The sequence below is a fragment of the Dipodomys spectabilis genome, unplaced genomic scaffold (assembly GCF_019054845.1).
Source record: "Dipodomys spectabilis isolate Male_0828 unplaced genomic scaffold, ASM1905484v1 ptg000019l, whole genome shotgun sequence".
Classification (NCBI taxonomy): Eukaryota; Metazoa; Chordata; class Mammalia; order Rodentia; family Heteromyidae; genus Dipodomys; species Dipodomys spectabilis.
Window position 1 is genome coordinate 5,046,176 of NW_024870696.1, and position 19,513 is coordinate 5,065,688.

The window sequence follows — 19,513 nt, forward strand, 5'->3', positions numbered from 1 at the left end:
TGACCGCAGGGCTTTGTGTGTTTTGTTTACATTAATATAATCATTCATTGACCACAACACTAAGTAAGTTACAGTGGTGTTGCACTACATTCATCTCCACAATGGCAAAATAAAGGAAGGAAATTAGAAAAGTGTAAATATGTGTTTCCTCACCTTACAATTGCTCTGGAAAGATCTGCAATTTAATTTGGGGCTTAATACAATAATTTAAAATATATCTCTCATAGATGTATGTATATACATATATATGCATATAACTGGGCTGAAGGTGTGCCTCACTGGGTAGTGTGCTAACCAGGGAATGAAAGTGACAGGCATTAAGTTCACATCACTAAATGTATGCACTCTCATACAGAGTACAATGTACTCTTTACTTTGTCAAGTACCATATATACATACCTATATGTATACATATATACACATATACATATGTGTATACATATATACATATTTGAGTATATATGTATATGTAAATATGTATATAAACATATCTCTCATACATATGTATATATGTATGTACATATGCGCATATATGTTCTCTCTCTCTATATATATATATATATACATATTACCATATCTGCACTCAGAAAACATACATAGAGCTTAGCTGCAAAACCAATGCTCTGGTTGTCCACATCTGCACAGGTCTTACCTTTGTCTTGGCAGGCTGATGAGGGGCTGTTTGTGGCACCTCTTACTAAGGCTGAAGAGTTTGTGTACAATCCTCTGTGCCTTCAGAAAAAGTTGCTTCATGCTGCTTTCCAACTGTTCATAGCGACGCTGAAAATTAGAATCCATTGTCCACAAGTGCAGGACGGCAGAGGCGTTGAGGAAGTAATGCACGGGCAGCCTCTTCATGAAGAACTTGAATTCATCTGAGGGACAAAGTTCAATAAGTTCATACTTTAATTATAAAACAACTGTAATAAAAAACAAACTCTAATATAAAATGAAACTCTAATATAAAAAATCTAATATGTGAAAAACAAAACAAATGCAATTTGTTCTTAATGAATAGCAAGTTTTAGAAGGGATATTTAAAATTGTTTTCCTTTTAGATCCTTTTAGATATAACTTCTCAAGAAAGATGAGTTATTTCAGGTAAATAAGCACTTCTCACCACATGTTCTACAGCAAGGCAATCTTGTCGGAAATTTCACTGCTTTATTTATTGTATTAACACTGGTACTTGAACTCAGAGCCCTGTACTTTGGTTTTGCTTTTTGGTTCAAGGAGGGTGCTCTACCCTTTGAGCTACCTTTCCACTTCTGGATAGGAGTCTCACAGACTTTTCCACCCAGGCTGGCTTTGAACCTGAATCATCTGATCTTACTGGTTACTGGTGTGAGCCACCAGCTGTCAGTATAAATTTTCTATAATCAATTTAACAATTATATATAACTGGGCTGACGGTGGCTAACCAGTGAATGAAAGTGACAGGTATTAAGTTCACATCCTAGTCATGGACCTAAAAAAAGCGAAAATAAATTACATAAAATCATTACTAAATTTATGTACTCTCATACAGAGTACAATGTACTCTTTGTCAAGAACCATATTCTAATTTGTTGTGATATAAATACTTAAAGCAAGTGCTTACTAAAGATGTACCTATTACAATGGTGTTGCACTACATTCAAAAAAGGTACATTCGTTGTCATTTGTTAGTAGTATGTGGCTTTTGCATTGGTAGTAGTTCACAAAAATGTCTAAATTACTCTTAGAATTTCTAAATTTGATATCTGAGACTACAAAGGATGTTAATATGCATTTATGAAACTGAACTTGTTTTAATTTAGAAATTAGGGCAATTTTAATGTTTAGGTAGAGCTCATGTCATCAGGACTGATAAATATCTTTTAATAATTAAAAGATAGATATTTTCATTGATACTGTTGTTCTTTCTTCTAGAACAAGTATTCTCATTTGACATTTCTTAGACACAAAGGGTGAAGGACCTGAATTGAAGAAGAAGAGTGAATAAAATGAAACAGAAAGAAAAAAAAAACAAAAAAGGAAAAAATTGTGTCGAAGATTTTACAGAGCATATCCATTTGTATGCTTGGAATCATTATTTTTAATAAGCAGAGTGTAAATAATAGATGAATCTGAAAATTCTGATTTGACAATGTTCTATGTTTTGTTTGGTCCCATATGTCTCTGAGAAACTCCATGTTTTGAGTAAAGAATTCATGCATGGAAATTGGAAAGCATTCATTAGATTAGTCTCAGAGCAGATGCCATTATTTTGAAATCTAATCATTCATTTTATTGTCATTTTTTATTGAACACATTCAATAAGCCCTTATTGTGTTGTATTGAGGCATATTCAATTATGTTCATTTTTGTTAACAGTATTGGAAAGGGCTCTATATGGGAAGCCTGTATTCAAGTTAAATAAATTTTGTTAACCTAAAATTTATTTGTTTTAGCAGTATATATGTACTAGTGATTTTCTGCTGAAAATTGTAGTGTGGAATTCCTATGAAATGGGGTTTTAATATGACAGTGGAGTAATTACTTCATTAGAAAGCCATTAGCAGACACTACTGACAGTCACCCACAACACTGATGGAACACCTGTTGTTCACAGAACATGCAGATGTTTCCATCTGTGACAGAAACTTGGATAAACCTTTCATCTAATGTCTAAAATGACTAATAAATGATATGTCATATTTTGAGTCACTAAAACAACACATTAAATGAATTAGTTATTCTACTTACAAGCCAAGGGAATCATCAAGATTATTCCTGCACATCATTTCTCCCAATTTTACATTTGTAAACTATATAAATGAAATTTGAATGCCATATTAGAATATTAGGCAAAACTATAATTTGTATAGCTACAAAAATAAAATAACCCAGGTGCTGGTAGCTCACGCCTGTAATCTTAGATACTAAGGAGGCTGAGATCTGAGGATCATGGTTCAAAGCCAGCCCAGGCAAAAAAGTACGTGAGACTCTGATCTCCAATAAAGCATTCAGCGAACTGGAAGTGCCACTGTGGCTCAAGTGGTAGTGTTCTCCTTGAGCTGAAGAGCCAAGGGACAGCACCCAGGCCCAGAGAGTTCAAGCGCCACAACTGATAAAAAATCAATCAATCAATCAAATAAATAAAATAAAATAGCAACAAAGATAAGATACAATAATTAGGGCTGACCAGTAATATTTTGTTTAATAGTGATTTTCAAGGCTATGTTAAAGATAAAGGCCTATTATCATTGGCTATTATCATTTAAAAGGTAAAGTAACAATTACAAGCCAAAATGGGGGGGGGGGAGGTACAGATGAATTCTAAATGTCATGTATAATTATCCAGAAAATGAGATTTATATGTATTTTATAAGAAAGTTCTAGGGATATGCATTTAACTGTACATAAATTGAGTCTTTTTACAAGGCAAAAGTATAGGGAAACAAAGTAACAGAAAGACCATAAATATTTATGCTAGAAAGAATTTATAGTCAGTTTCAGTTTTTGTAAAAAAAAATAATTCACAAGAAGCAAATAATAATACAGAGCAAGTTTTATCAAATTAATAAATTCTATGTAGGCAAAGAGAATTAGGCTGGATGAAAACTTTCCAATAAAGTATTTGAATAGAATCGCTATATTAACTTTGGAATATTAATATTTCTTCACTAAAAGCAATGATTTATTTTTAATTGGTAGGCAAAGTGTGTTTCTTTTCTTTTCTTCCCTTTAATAAAAACTTTACTAAGTACTTATTACCTCCTTAGCTAATTTTGAGACCAATCATTCCTCTTCTTCCTCCTCATTCTCCCTGCTCCTTCCACCATCCTTCATCCCCCCACCTTCTCTTTCTTGCCTCTTTCCCTCAAATTACTCTTCAGTGCATTAAATATTATCTCAATTACATTTCTATTACTTATTTCAATGCAAATTTAATTGAAAAATCTTATGAATTCTGTAAGTAATATTTGCTTTCCTTTTTATTTTAATTTTATTCTAACGGTGATGTCAGATACAGTTACATATGTAAGGTTATAAGTACATTTCTAATGGAACATTGTTATCCTTTCTGCTCCCCTCCCCACACTCAAGTTCCCAGTTGTAAAGTTCATTTCCATCACAGTGTTGTGAGTTTCAAGGTTGCATTGGTTAACCTTTTTCTTTTTTCTTAGCATTTTGTTATTCCCCTTCCAGTCCCCAAATCAGATAAACATATATGAAAGACATGGGGTACCAAAATCAAAAACAGTGACAACAGGGGATAAACCAAAAAGAAAAAAAACAAGAAAAAAAAATTCAGCTAATACATTAAAAACAAAAACAGCTGGGCGCCAGTGGCTCACACCTGTAATCTTAGCTACTCAGGACGCTGAGGTCTGAGGCTCGTGGTTCAAAGCCAGGCAGGACAGGAAAGTCCACAAGACTCTTATCTCCAATAAACCAGTAGAAAACCAAAAGTGGCACTGTGGCTCAAGTGGTAGAGTGCTAGCCTTGAGCTGAAGAGCTGAGGGACAGCGCCCAGGCCCATAGTTCATACCCCATGACTGACAAAAAGCAAAACAAAACAAAAGCAAAGAAACAAACCTCTTGTTTCCATACCTTCGAATTCTGCTTCCTTAATTATATTGTATGAAATAAGTTCTTTGAATTACTGTATTAGTTCTATGGCATTACCACCCTGATCACACCTGAGCTCCTCTGAAATATTGTGTTTACCCAATGCTACTATGTATTTAGTTCTGCATGCACTTTGTACTCATACTTTGTAGTTGAATTAAGTGGATATGAATGGGGAATAGTTGGGGATGGGTATCTTTATTTTGACTAGTAATTCTAATGTTTCTGTCCAGCCAGATGAACATGAAAAGGGTTGATAAGCATTGTTGATTATGTAGTTTTAAATATTCAGATTTCATATTTAGATTTTTTCCCCAAAGTTTCACTGGTACTTTGAGAACATATAGTGTACTTCCAGAAAAGTAAAAAGAATTCCATTGTGCATATATACTACATTTTCTTGATCCATTCATCTACTGAGGGGTATCTGGGTTGGTTCCATATCTTAGCTATGGTAAAAAATGCTGCAGTAAATATAGTTGTGCTGGTACCTTTAGTATGGTCTTGTTTGTGATCATTTGGGTAAATCCCAAAAGTGGGATTGCTAGGTCATAAGGGAGCTCTATGTGGAGTCTTTTGAGGAACCACAATATAGTTTTCCAAAGTGGTTGTACAAGTTTACACTCCCACCAACAATGCAGTAAGATTCCCTTCTGTCCACATCCCCTCCAGCATCTGTTATTATTAGAGTTCTTGATTATAGCCCATTCTAACTGGGGTGAGGTGGTATCTCAATGTTTATTTGATTTGCATTTCTTTTATGACTAGAGAAGTTGAGCATTTCTTCATTGTCTATTGGACATCCTTCTTTCCTCTTCAGAGAAATTTCTCTTTAAGTCTTTATCCCACTTATTTATTGGGCAGTTGTATCTTTGAAGATTTGTTGTTGGGGGATTTAATTTTTTGAGTTCCAGGTATATTTTAGATATGAGACTCTTGTCCATTGTATGGCTAGTGAAGATCTTCTCCTAATCCATGGGCTTTCTATTGATCTATCAGAAAGAATGACATTGCCACATTTGTTAGGAAATGGAAAGACTTGGAAAAATTATATTAAATGAAGTAAGCCAGGCTAATAGGTCCCATGGTTTCCGTTATTTGCAATAATTAGTATATGAGTGAGTCAAGCAGAAAAGGTCAGATAAATTGATGTTAGGGAAATGAACCCCAAGATAAGTTTTCAAATGTTCTTTTTTCTTTCATGCGATTGTTTCTATCACATTTATAAGATGATTTCTTTGTTGCTTTGTATATGCCTCCCCCACGGTATAACCCCTGCTTTCACTGTATTTGATGTTAGTATAATTTGTGGAGGGAAAGGGAAAAAAACAAGTCGTTTAAATAGGGATACAGGTGGACCCATTGCAACAATGAGATATATGAGTCGTTATGTCAAAAAACGAAGTTTACAACTTTGGTTGTGGGGAGGGTGGATCAGGTGTGGGGAGATGGGAAGGGAAAACAAAGGAGGAGGCAACAATGCTTGATAAGAAATGTACTCATTATCTTGCCCATGTAATTGTAACCCCTCTGTATGGTATTTTCACAATAAAAAAAAGAAAAGTAAAAAGAGCATATTATATTTTAGAGTCTTTTTTCCCTCCTTCCCTCCCTCCATTCTTCTTCCTTCCTTCCTCTTTTTTCTTTTCTTTCATCCTTCCTTCTTCCTTTTTTCCCTCTTTCTTTCTTCTTTTGCTCTTTCTTTGTTTCTTTGTTTCTTTCTTTCATTCGTTCGTTCCTTTTCTCTGTCCTTTTATTTTTTTTAGCTTATTAGGATTTGAAATCAGGGCTTCACACTCTCCAAGCAAGTGATCTAAACTGTGTGCCACACCTTCATTGTGATTTCTTGGGTTATAAATTCACCTAAATACTCAAAACAGAGGCTACCACCATGGATAAATACAGCTAGAACAGACTGAATGAGAAAAAAATGGGTGACCATATGTTTTATCTTAACTCATGTGAATATGTTATAGTGATACAATTTAAATTAATATTGGAAATCATTATAAAAATGCCCAAATGTTAACTTATTGTATACACAATATCTTATGTGTCAAAGAGTCTGGAAAATAATTCCAATTTATAGCAGTCTAAAGAAATTCTTAGTTATAAACTTAACATTTTTGTTGCAATACTGTACTGAATTCAGACTTTTGCTTTTGACAGGCAGGTGTCCATCACTTGATCCACAGCCTCAGCCCTTTTACTTTCAAAACTTTGAGAAATAGGTCTCAACTTTTGCTCAGATTACTATTCTCCTATTTACATTTTCCATTTCACTAGGACAGTCAGAAGGCATTATGCTCAACTTTAGCTTGGTTGAGATAGGTTTCCCCAGCTTTTGCCAGAAACTATACTTAAACAATGGTCCTTAGAACTCACTGTCAGAGTAACTAGGATTATAGGTAAGCCCACCATGTGGCTCAAATATATTTAAAAGGTCTACAATGCAACTGATAACACTTAAAAAATAAGTTGGAGACACCAGAAGATGGGAAGATTTCCCATGTGCATGGATCACAAAGGTGAATATTTTTTAAAGTGTCCTTTTACCAAAAGCCGTAACAAGTACATAATCCAATGATACTTTTTCCATAAAAGGAAATACATCAACACAAGCAGCTGAAGTAATCCTGCCACAAAACAAGAATGTTGTAGATATTCTAAGACCTGAATTCAAACTACATTGCAGAGGCATAACAAAACAGCATAATACTGGCATTGAAACATATTACAGAACAACAGAATAGAATAAATGTAAGAAATAAAGTCAAGCAACATAAACCCACTTCTTCTGGCTAAAGATGCAAAAATATATTCCATTGGAAAATAGTATGGTGCAGGAGAAACTGGAGTTCCTCAAGAATTGAAACTAACCCCTGTCTCAGTTTGCACACACACACACACACACACACACACACACACACACACACACAAAATCAACATAAGTGAACCAAAGACCCTAATGTGTTACCTAAAACTTTGAAATAATTAGAAAAAAATCATAAGAGAAATACTTAAAGCTCAAAATGTGGATGATGATTTTTTTAATTGAAATACAAGAGCCCAGCTAACAAGAGTAAGAATTCACAAATGGGATTTTATCAAATCAAAAGTCTTCAGGTAGAAAAAAAATGAATAAAATCAAACAAAAAATAATCAACAGTGAAAAGAGACAGACTATAGGGAAAGGGAAAATTATTGCCTGAGTTCTCATATTATATATCTGGAATACACAAAAAATAAAAATTTTGCCAAATACACAAATTTTCCACTAAATAAAGGGACAATAGAACTGAATAGAAACTTAAATAGCTCCTGAACGTATGTCCAATATCCTGAACCTTCAGAGAAATGCAAGCTAAAACTGCATTGAAGGTCAGGTGAAGTACCTCATGTTTATAACCCCAGTTATGCAGAGACAGATGTTAGAGGATGAGGTCTGAAATAAAATTCAAGACTATACTTGAAAGATAACTTAATGAGGTCTGGATAAAATTCAAGACTATACTTGAAAGATAACTTAAAATAGAAAGATCTGGAAAATTGGCTGAAGTGATAAAAACACTTGCTTAGCAAATGTGATGACTTAGTTCAATCCTTAGAGTTGCAACATACATTAAACAAATAAAATAACATGATTGAAATTCAACCTCACAATTATAATTTTCATTATGATGACATGAATAGTTTTTCTATCATAAAACAAACACTGAAAATGTCTGAAGAACATGGAAAGAATATGTAAAGAATTCAGGCATGAAGCACTGAAGATAAAAAGCAAACTAGAAAAAATAAAGGAATAAGAATACATAATAAGTATGCAAACATTTATTTTAAAACAGCATAATAACTCCTAATTTCAAATTTATAATCTCTATTTTCTAATTCACCTCTCCTGCTTGTATATGTGAGCCAAGGGTGTTTTGGAACAAAGATTAATATCAAACTGTGGTAAAAGTAAATTCTTTAAGCAATGTGTTGATGAAACTATTTTACTTGCTTATACTGAATGGGGATTTTATTATATCTATATGTGAACAGATGCCAAATGTATTCTGCTTCTTTGGTTGAATTTTCACACCACAATTTATTTTTTCTGGTTGTGACTTTAGTCTACACCCACCCTAGACTTATATTAAGTTCTAGTTACAAAGTTGACAATTAAATATAAAATTATTTATCCTATCAACCTTTCACATTATTGCCAGCTCAGAGAATTCTCTAATTCAGCTATTTCTGTATCATTGACACATAGTTTCCTCAGACAATAATATTAGTTATTCTATTTCCTTATTTTCAGTCACAAAGATTTTCTAGCAAATAAGTGGATGTGACTCTTGGCTCTATAGGAAAACTGCCCATCATGAAAGAAATACACAAATTGGCAAAATAAGAAAACGAAAGTAGGAAGAAGAGCCATAGCAAGAAAATCTGGGACCAAGAACACCTAGGGAACCAGTCCCCTAAATACCAGAGCTGACAAGTATTTACTGATACCCAGTTCTGAAGAAGGTACCCAACAAATCTGATCATCTTGACCCACATAAGAATCCTAACTACATTGCTTAGTTTTCACTTTTGTAAACTTTTCTTTCCAAACACTTCTAAACAATGGTTTGCATACCCTTTTAGAATGTTTCTACAAGAAATCACTGATGTTACTTGGTGTACCTACTTATGAATGCAAATGTATTCACACCATCCTATGAAACATGGGAACAGAGTTAATAGTAAAATGCCCAAAACTAGAAGCAACATAAAGAAAATGGCATGTTTGTACAATAGCTTGTGGATTCACCTATTTTATGAAGCTGCAAAATGATGGGTAGATAAAGGTTATGAATCAGAAACAGGTGTAAATTCCTTCATAGCTAAAAAAATAAGTCCTTGTTTCAGACTGCTTTATTTTCCTCTGAATGCTTAAACATATATTTTAATATATATATATATATATTTTTTTTAATTGCGTCCACAAATTAACCAAATCAGAAGAAATCTTTGGAATCTCTGTCTGTGCATGTATTCATTACTCTGGGTCATTTTTCTCTTGTAGGCACTTTGCGATCACGTTGGAATTCAGGAAGGACATAACTTATCAGTAACATCTTTTGATAAAGATGTAGAAAACTGCTCCCAAGGAAAGAATAATAAAGTCCCAGTAGGAGAGACCACCTTCCAGGCAACTATCGTTTGCTGTGACCAAACTGCTCCCCCCAACTTCCCAGAGCCGCTGAATAATTATCAACAAAGCCATCCTAGTGGCTTGGATGGTGGGAAAATTATGTGTACCTTTGTCATTGTCTAGATCTGAAGTTCATTTCTTTTGTAAGTTGAGTTTTGTTCATGTTTATGCGCTGCACATTGGTTGACATGCTTCTTCTCTCCACATGACTTGCCCATGTCACACAACATACATTTCTCTTCCTTTCACCATTTGTGTAGTCTAGCATATCAGAGTGAGTGGTCATACAGAATGTGGGACCCCTGGAGTAGGGCTTGCTACCTAAAACTGGTTTTCTAACTATGTAATCTGGAAAAGCCTGACATACTGTTTTTGCCCCAGTGCCCATCAGCAATAGAATGAGTTATTTTGAAGTATAAGTATAAGTATATATAAGTAGTTTAATCCCTGCAGACTTTACATCTTAAGATACTGTTGGGAAGATAAAAATGCCTAGAGATCTCTCCTATGCAAGGCTCTCGGCAACAATAGAGTTTATTTCAATACAGTATTGCTTCTTTTAGTGATGATGACCTTACTGAGTAACTCACATTGTGTATTATCTACCGTCTGGTGTCTACCCTCAGAGGATGTTTCTCTGCTCTTCTGTGTGATTTTGAATGTTGTATATTATCCTTTAATGAATTTCTCATCACTGAGCTAAAGCTTTTTGTTTTGTGCCATAAAGAATCTGTGCTGCAAGCCAGGCTCCTGCTTTTCCCACCTCTGCCAGCACAGCCCAGAGCTGCTGTGGACGGCACCACCCACCAAACACGGTGGTAGTCCTGCCACACTGCCACTGACACAGCCCGCAGCCCCGGCAGCTGCCCTACCCTCCACCGATGCTTCAGCCCATCATCCCTGCAGCCCACCCCCACCACAGCCCACTGTCCCAAGCTCCACCTGGTTCTCTCACCATCTGGACCACCCAGCAGAGCGAATCCCTTCAGCTGCTGCAGATGCCAATCTCCTTACCTGCTCTTGCCAACGCCCAGACTCTGCCACTGAGAACCCACAAACACATCCTGGTCGCCACAACACACTTTCTATAGTCCAATGCACCACCAGTTACAGATCTTGTGAGTAACCTAATTGGGTCCACTCCTTGTGGGTGGCAATTCTCTGTAGGGTCCCAAAGCCCTCAGACCCAAGCCCCCATCCAAAAAAAGTGATCACATCAGAAGTGAATGAAGATCTAAGCTCTGTTCCTAAACCTCTAGCTACCTTGCAAAGCCTGGGAACACAGCTCTACCAATGTGATAGAAGAGTACAAATCCGAATCCCCCCAACTTCTAGCCATCAGGCCTGAAGGTGGGACTCTAGGTAGCACTCATCTTTCCTTGTCAAAAGTCTGTCTGGATCCAAACAAGCCACAAGGAAAACGGACTATTACAAGGCATACAAAGTTTTATCAGGAATCGGCCTAGAGGACTACATGGACACTCAAGCTCCCCCAAACAAGCCCGAAAGCACACTCTTTAGATTGTTTTTATGGTCCTGGGGCTTGAACTCTGGGCCTGAGTGCTGCCCTCAACCCTTCAGCTCAAAGTTAGTGTTCTACCACTTGAGCCACAGCACCACTTCTGGTTTTTCTGCTTATGTGGTGCTGAGGAATGGAACCCAGGGCCTCATACATGCAAGGCAAGCACTATACCGCTGAGCCACCCTCCAGCCCTTAAATCTTCTATTCTGTCGCTATTTTCACTATTATTTATTTCTCTCACTTTATTCATTTATTTATTCATTCCTTTTTTTGTCAATCATGGGGCTTGAACTTTTGGCCTGAACACTTTCCCTCAGCTCTTCATTTGAAGTGAGCACTGGACCACTTGAGCCACCGAGCAACTTCTGGTTTTCTGAGCAGTTTGTTGGAGATAAGAGTCTCACAGACTTCCCTGCCCAGTCTGGTTTTGAACGGGAATCCTCAGATTTCAGCCTATTGAGTAGTTAGGATTATAGGCATGAGCTACCAGTACCCGGCCTCGTCGACTTTTCAATTTCCTAATTTTGATTTTCTTTCCTTCTCGCTTGTTCCTCTCCATTTCTCTCCACATTGTACTAGTACTCCATCAGAGTCAACCTGTTTATTTGTATAAAAAAAGTAAGGCCTTCTATTTATGTAAACATAATAATTACAGGAATTATCCTAGATTAACCAACTTTCTAATACTCCTTCAATAAAACATTTTCTAATATTAGCAATTCTCCCAAATATACATATATATAATTTTTTTTCTTATTTTCATATAGATTTCTAAGCTATTTCTTACATAATCTTTCTTCAAATTCTTTGCTACCTCTTACACTCTGAAACAAAGTCTCTATTCTCTTCCTACTACACATACCTCTCCTCTAAGCTGTTCTTACCCCTCTATTATCATTATACTCAATCTTTCTTCTTAATGTAAGCATATATCTCTAATTCTAACCATTCTCTTCTCTATTTTCTTCAGTCCATTGATCCCTAATGGCTTATATCTGAGCCAACTTGCATTTCTTTCCATTTTGAAATGAGAACAAGGGGCCCATCTTGTTAACTCCAAAGGGCAGACATCCTAACCTAGATCATCTCACAAGTTACAATTATGTGTAGTCTCTGCCTAGGAACCACAACATCCTTCTCTGAGCAAATAAAAGGAGACTTAAATAGGGAAACACCTACCCATAATTGTGAAACCTTAAGTTACATACATTTACCTGACATCGGGTTGGTTCCTGCTCTAAGAGACTGTCCTATTGCATATTAGAGTGGCTCTTGTCTCCAAATGGGTAGAACTAACCAGAGAAACATGGCCAATCAACAAACCCCAACTACATCTCCACCTAAACAAGTTATAGAGCACTCCCAGAATGACCTAGAGGATAATGCTCAAGACATTTTAAAAACATGGCTGGTAAAACTGCTGAATGAGAAGTTGGACACCCTGCATAGGGCTATAAGAGAATGTGATGAGGCCAAGCAGAAATTAATTCACAGCCTCCACAAATAAAAAGATAAAGGAAACCCGATAGGAGAAAGAGTCCAATATGAAAAGATAGAAATCCAGTTAAAAGAGTGGAAAGACAAGTCTGAAATGCAACTCCAAGAGGTGAGGCAATCTATTCAAGATTTAAAAGAAACCTCAATAAAGAGCTGGTCACTATTAAGATAGATCATCAAGAAGCAACAGACATAAGTAGCAAAGTAAAAAGCCTTGAAAGCAGAATGGAAGAAGAAGAAGACAGAATCTCTGCGGTAAAAGGTAGTTTAGACTTCATAGAGAAAGAGCACACAGATATTAATAACAAAACCAAGAAGCATGACAGATCATTGCAGGAGCTACACGGTAACAATTAAAAAGTCTAATTTGAGACAAATAGGTGTTGAGGAAGGCCTGGAGATATGTATTCATTAGAATCCTGGCAGAGAACTTCCTAAATATACAAAAGGATATGCCCACCCAGATACATGACACTCTTTGATCCTCAAATAGACCAGATCAGAATAAGACATCCCACCACTACATTATAGTACATACAGGATCAATAGAATCTAAGGAAATAATTCTTTAAGCAGCCAAGGAGAACTGAGCAATTAGTTATAAAGGTAAGCCAATCAGAATAACTTCAGACTTCTCAGCAGAGACCTTGAGACAAGGAGAGCCATGGATTGACGTATGCCATGCCCTAAAGACAAGTAACAACCAACCAAGAATAATTTACCCAGCTAAGCTCTCATTCATAATGGAAACACAAATTAAAAAACTTCCATAGCAAGGAACAACTGAAACAAGAGATTGCTACCAAACCAGCTTTACAAAAAATCTTCAAAGATATTCTACACATAGAAAACAAACTAGAATGAGATACTGGCAGTGAAACAGACCACAAACAGAGAACAATGTAATCACAGCAAGAACAGCCAAGGAACAACCCTCTAAAAAATGTTTTAAAAGGCAGGAACATATATGAGTAAGATTATTTGTGATCTTTCATTTCATGAAAGTGACTGATGTGGTTTTCAATTACACTTTTCAGTTACAATCAACATAATATAAAGTTACTGATTTTTACATTTATATATGTTCTAGTCAGAATGAGTTCAGCATGATGAAACTGTAATCTTCATCATGAGTTAACAGGATCACATAAAATTAGTAATGTTTAAATTTATGTGATTCTTATATATTTATGTTGAATGAATAATAAAATGTTTTTCTCATGTATGACTTGTACCAGGAAGTTTGGCTTCTTCAAACATTAATTGCTAGTGGTATTTCATAACTGTGATAACACTTGGTGAATTTTTGTCTATTTTACAAATAAATTTTATTATGCTCATGACTAAGAAAAAAAAGAAAAACAAAAGGTAGGAACAGACAATCACCTCTCAATTGTAACTCTCAATATGAATGGACTTAACTCTCCAGTTAAGTGACATAGATCATCTAGTTGGATCAAAAAGCAAGATCCTTCCATCTTTTGTCTTCAAGAAACACACCTTACCAAAAAAAAATCAAATGTATTCAGAAAATGAAAGGCTGGAATAAAATCTACCACGCAAATGGCTCCTATAATCAGGCAGGACTTGCAGTCCTAATATCAGATAAAGTAGAATTCAAATTAAAATCAATGAGAAGAGATAAAGAAGGTCATTACATACTAATAAAGGGATCTCTCCTTCAGGAGGATATTACAATTCTAAATATCTACTCACCAAATAACAGAGCACTCAAATTTATCCAACAAAAAATAATTTCCCTCAAATCACACATAGATCTGAAGACATTAATTGTGAGGACTTTAACAGACTCCTACCCCTGTGGATAGATCAACCCAGCAAAAACTCAACAGAAAAACCTCAGATGTAAACAACTATACATCAACTAGATTTAATAGACATCTACAGAATATTTCACCCAATAGCATCAGATTACACATTCTTCTAAGCAGCACATGGAACATTCACCAAAATAGATCACATTCTAGGTCAAAAACAAATTTATCCAAATTCAGAAATGTTGAAATTATGCCCTGTATTCTCTCTGACCACAAGGGAATAAAATTAAAATTCAACACCAAAATCCACCAAAGTAAATCCTGTAACACATGGAGGCTGAATAACACACTGTGGGTCATGGAACCAGTGGGTCATGGAACAGATTAAAAAGGAAATTCAAATGTTCATTGTATTTAACAAAAATGAATACACAAACAACCAGCTCCTCTGGGACACAGCAAAAGCATACCCAGAGGCAAGTTTATAACTCTGAGTTCCTACATCAATAAATTGGAGAGATCCGAAAACAACAATTTAATGAGGCACCTAAAGCTCCTTGAAAAAGAGAAAATAGGTAATCCTCATTCCAGTAGATGGAAACAAATAATTAAAATAAATCAGAATTAAATGAATTAGAGTCCAAAAAATTAACAAATTGACAGACCCTTAGCAAATCTTATCAGAAAAAAGAGAACACACCCAAATAAACCAACTCATAGATAAGAATGGAAACATCACCACAGAAACAACCAAGATTCAACATATTAAGGGGATAATTCTCAAAACTTTATGCTAATAATTTTGAGAACTTAGAAGAAATGGACAAATTTCTAGCAAATATTAACATGCCCAAACTAAACCAAGATGATTTAAATCAAATTAACACACCCATATCAAACATTGAAATAGAAGCAGCAGTAAGAGCCATACCACCCAAGAAAAACCCAGGATCAGATGAATTTACAGCTGAATTCTGCAAGGTCTTTAAAGCAGAATTTACACCATTACTCTTCCAACTCTTCAATGAAATTAAAAGTGAAAGTTCACTAAACGCTGTCTATGAAGCCATCATAATCCTCATCCCCAAACCAGGTAGAGACTTATCAAAGAATGATAATTATAGAACCATTTCTTTGATAAACATCAATGCAAATCTTCTCAATAAAATTCTGACCAACTGACTTGAACAACTCAGCAATAAAAGCATACACTAAGATCCAACAGGATTCATTCTAGGGATGCAAAGCTGATTCAGTATATGCAAATCAATTAATGGAATACATTGTATCAAAAAGACAAGACCACATAATTATCTCAGTAGATGCAGATAAAGCATTTGACAAGATCCAACACCCCTTATGATGAAAGCTCTGGAAAAAACTAGGAATCCATGGAACATTCCTCAATAAAATAAAGTCTATGTATGCCAAAAATACAGCCACATTATAGTTAATGGCAAAAAGATAAAGCCATTTCCTCTAAATTCAGGAATGAGACAAGGTTTTCATCTCTCTCCACTTCTCTTCAATTTAGTATTAGAATGTATAACTAGAGCAATAAGGCAAGATGCAAACATAAGAGGGATACAAATAGGGACAGATGAACTAAAACTCTCCCTCTTTGCAGATGACATGACCTTGTATCTAAAGAACCACATGGACTGCACTGACAAGTTACTGGAGCTGAACTGAAACTTTGGCAAAGTAGCAGGGTATAAAATTAACCCTCAAAAATCAATTGCTTTCCTATATCCCAATAATGAGAAGAACACGGCTGAAATCAGGAAAGTAACTCCTTTTGTAATAGCCCCACAAAAAATAAAATACCTAGGAGTTAACTAAAGAAGTGAAAGACCTCTATGATGAAAACTTCAAAAACCTGAAAAAAAGAAATTGAAGCAGAACTAAGGAAGTGGATAAAACCTCCCATGCTCCTGGATTGGGAGGATCAACAGCATGAAAATGGCAGTATTGCCAAAGGCTATCTACAAATTGAATGTGATACCTAACAATATGCCATCTTGATTCACCAATAAAATAGAAGAAACAATCCAAAAATTCATATGGAACAATAAGAGACCCTGAAGAGCAAAATCAATCTTTAGCAGAAAGAACAGGGCTGGAGGAATATCAATACCAAATTTCAAGTTCTACTACAAAGCCACAGCACTCAAAACACCTTGGTACTGGCACAAGAACAGACCTGAAGACCAATAGATTAGGACTGAAGACCCAGAAATGAACCCACAGACCTATAACCACTTAATCTTTGATAAGGGAGCTAAAAAAAAAAATAGAATGGAAGAAAAACAGTCTCGTCAATAAATGTTGCCAGCAAAATTGTTTAAACAACTGTAGAAAACTAAAGCTTTTCCTTATGTATCATCCTGCACCAGAATGAACTCCAAATGAATCAAAGACCTCAAAGTAAAAGCAGGCACCCTGAAACATTACAGGAAGGAATAAAAGAAACTCTAGGGCTCCTAGGCACAGGCAGAACTTTTTTTAATAAAGACCCAGAAACACAACAAATCAAAGAAAAGTTGGACAAATGGGATTGTATGAAACTGCAAAACTTCTGCATGGCAAAGGACATAGTAGCAAGATCAATAAAAAAATACCACAAATTGGGAGATCTTTACTAGCCATACAATGGACAAGGGTCTCATAACTAAAATATACTTAGAACTGAATAAATAAATAAATAAATCCCCCAACAACAAATCCTGAAAGAAACAACCACGTGATTAGTAAGTGAGCATCTCTCTTAGAGACATTTCTGAAGAGGAAATAAAAATGGCCAATAGACACATGAAGAAATTTTCAACTTCTCTGGCCATGATAGAAATGCAAAGCAAAACAACACTGAGTTTTCACCTCACCCAAGTTAGAATGGCTATAATCAAGAAATCTAATAACAATAGATATGGAGGCTATGTGGGCAAAGGGGAACCCTTCTACATTGTTGGTGGGAATGTAAACTTGTTCAACCACTTTGGAAAGCAGTATGGAGGTTCCTCAAAAGACTCCACATAGCACTCCCCTATGACCTATCAATTTGACTTTTGGGCATTTACCTAAAGGCTCGCAAAAAAGTCCATACTAAAGCTATACTGCAATGTTATTCTCCATAGTTAAGATTTGGAGCCATCTCAGATGTCCCTTAATAGATGAATGGATCAAGAAATGTGACATTCGTACATATATATATGTGTGTGTGTCTGTGTGTGTGAGAGAGAGAGAAATATATATATATATTTATATATTCATATATATATATATATTTATATATATATATTCATTTATATATTCATATATATATATATATGTATATATATATATATATGAATTCTATGCCTCCACCAGGAAGAATGTCACCACTCCATTTGTTAGGAAATGGAAAGTCTTAGAAAAATTTATACCAAATGAATTAAGCTAGACCCAAAGAAATATAGGTCCCATGGTTTCCCTTATTTGCAATAACCAGTATACATCTAGGATAATCTTACCAGATAAATAGAAGAGGTAAAAATCTATGCACATATGACCACATAAGATGGTGCTAAGAGAAATGAGCCCTACAATAGAGACACAAGAGGTTTTATCTTTGTTGCTGTTGTTCTTAATGAACTTATAATGTACTATGTGATTTCTTTTGTTTTTTCCGTATGTTCCTCTTCCATGGTATATAAAATCTGTTCTTACTGTAATTGATTCTGAGTAGCTTGGATTATAGCCTCAACTATGGCCATAATAATGCCATGGGAAAGCCTTTAGGTACCTCTCTGATGGATGTCATATTCTGTTTTCTGAAGGTTGAAGAAACAAGTCAGTGTGAGAATCTGTGCAAAATCAGAAGAGATGATCAATTTCAATAAAGACACAATTATCCCTCTGTCACTGAAGGCCCGGTGTAGCCATTAGACATTAGAGACACTGTGAACCCAAATAATGCAAGGCACAATAGCTCAAGTGGCTTTATAAACTATAAGGATTCTAATCATTACTAATCAAAGCATAGGAGATTAAACGTTGCCAAGCCATGAGGTTCTGTCAAGAATTAAGTCATCATGAGAGAAAATGTAGTGATCCTATAAAATTATTAGACCAGAATCATGTCAAAAACACGGAACTGGGACAACACTGCTTTACCATTTTCCTTTTCAATGTTGGATTATCTTTAGATCTAAAAGAAAAGTATTCCACAAATTAGAGTACTTTACACAAATATGATAGCAAATTCAATGTTCCTCATAATTCTTTTACATTAAGTCCAACAGAACAAGCTAAAATATACTCATTTTTTTCTCCATTCCATTCCTAACAGAATAGCACTGTCCCTGTAACCCATAATGGAATAAAGGTCAAAGATAAAGTGAATCTTTCCCTTTGCACTAAAACTGTAACACTAAGCTATATTGTTTGTTACTCATACCTCACACAATTGCAGGTATTAGGAATCCATTAACACTTGGGAATGGTGGGGAGAATATTCATACTACTTCTACAATAAGTGACCCAGCTATTTTTTTTTAAACGTAAGACAATTCTCTAAACTCATTTTTCTGATGTGGAAGTATTACTGTTGGCATGACTTCTGGAACATCTCTGGTACAATTTATTTCTTTATTCTTGTGAAGATAGAAAAGGAAAATCATTATGTCATATGTCAGTCATTAGAGTTACATTCCTATTATATTGAATATACTTTTTATTTATTTATTTTTGGTCGGTCGTGGAGCCTGAACTCTGGGCCTGGGCACTGTCCCTCAGCTCTTCAGCTGTAGACTAGTGCTCTACCACTTGAACCTCAGCTCCACTTCCAGCTTTTTCTGCTTATGTGGTGCTGAGGAATCGAAGCCAGCACCTCATGCATGCAAGGCAAGCGCTCTACCTCTGAGCCACCTTCCTAGCCCAAAACCTCTAACTTCA

At 35.4% G+C, this 19,513-nt stretch overlaps 1 protein-coding gene across 2 annotated transcripts in view; it reads right to left on the bottom strand.

The window, feature by feature from the left end:
* Positions 1-19,513, bottom strand: part of Brinp3 (BMP/retinoic acid inducible neural specific 3) — a 424,144-nt gene that overhangs the window by 70,439 nt on the left and 334,192 nt on the right. For both annotated transcript variants that reach the window (XM_042674472.1, XM_042674473.1), the window contains one exon: positions 653-875. In XM_042674472.1, coding sequence (XP_042530406.1) covers positions 653-875 — 223 coding nt within the window. The remainder of the gene's footprint in view (positions 1-652; positions 876-19,513) is intronic.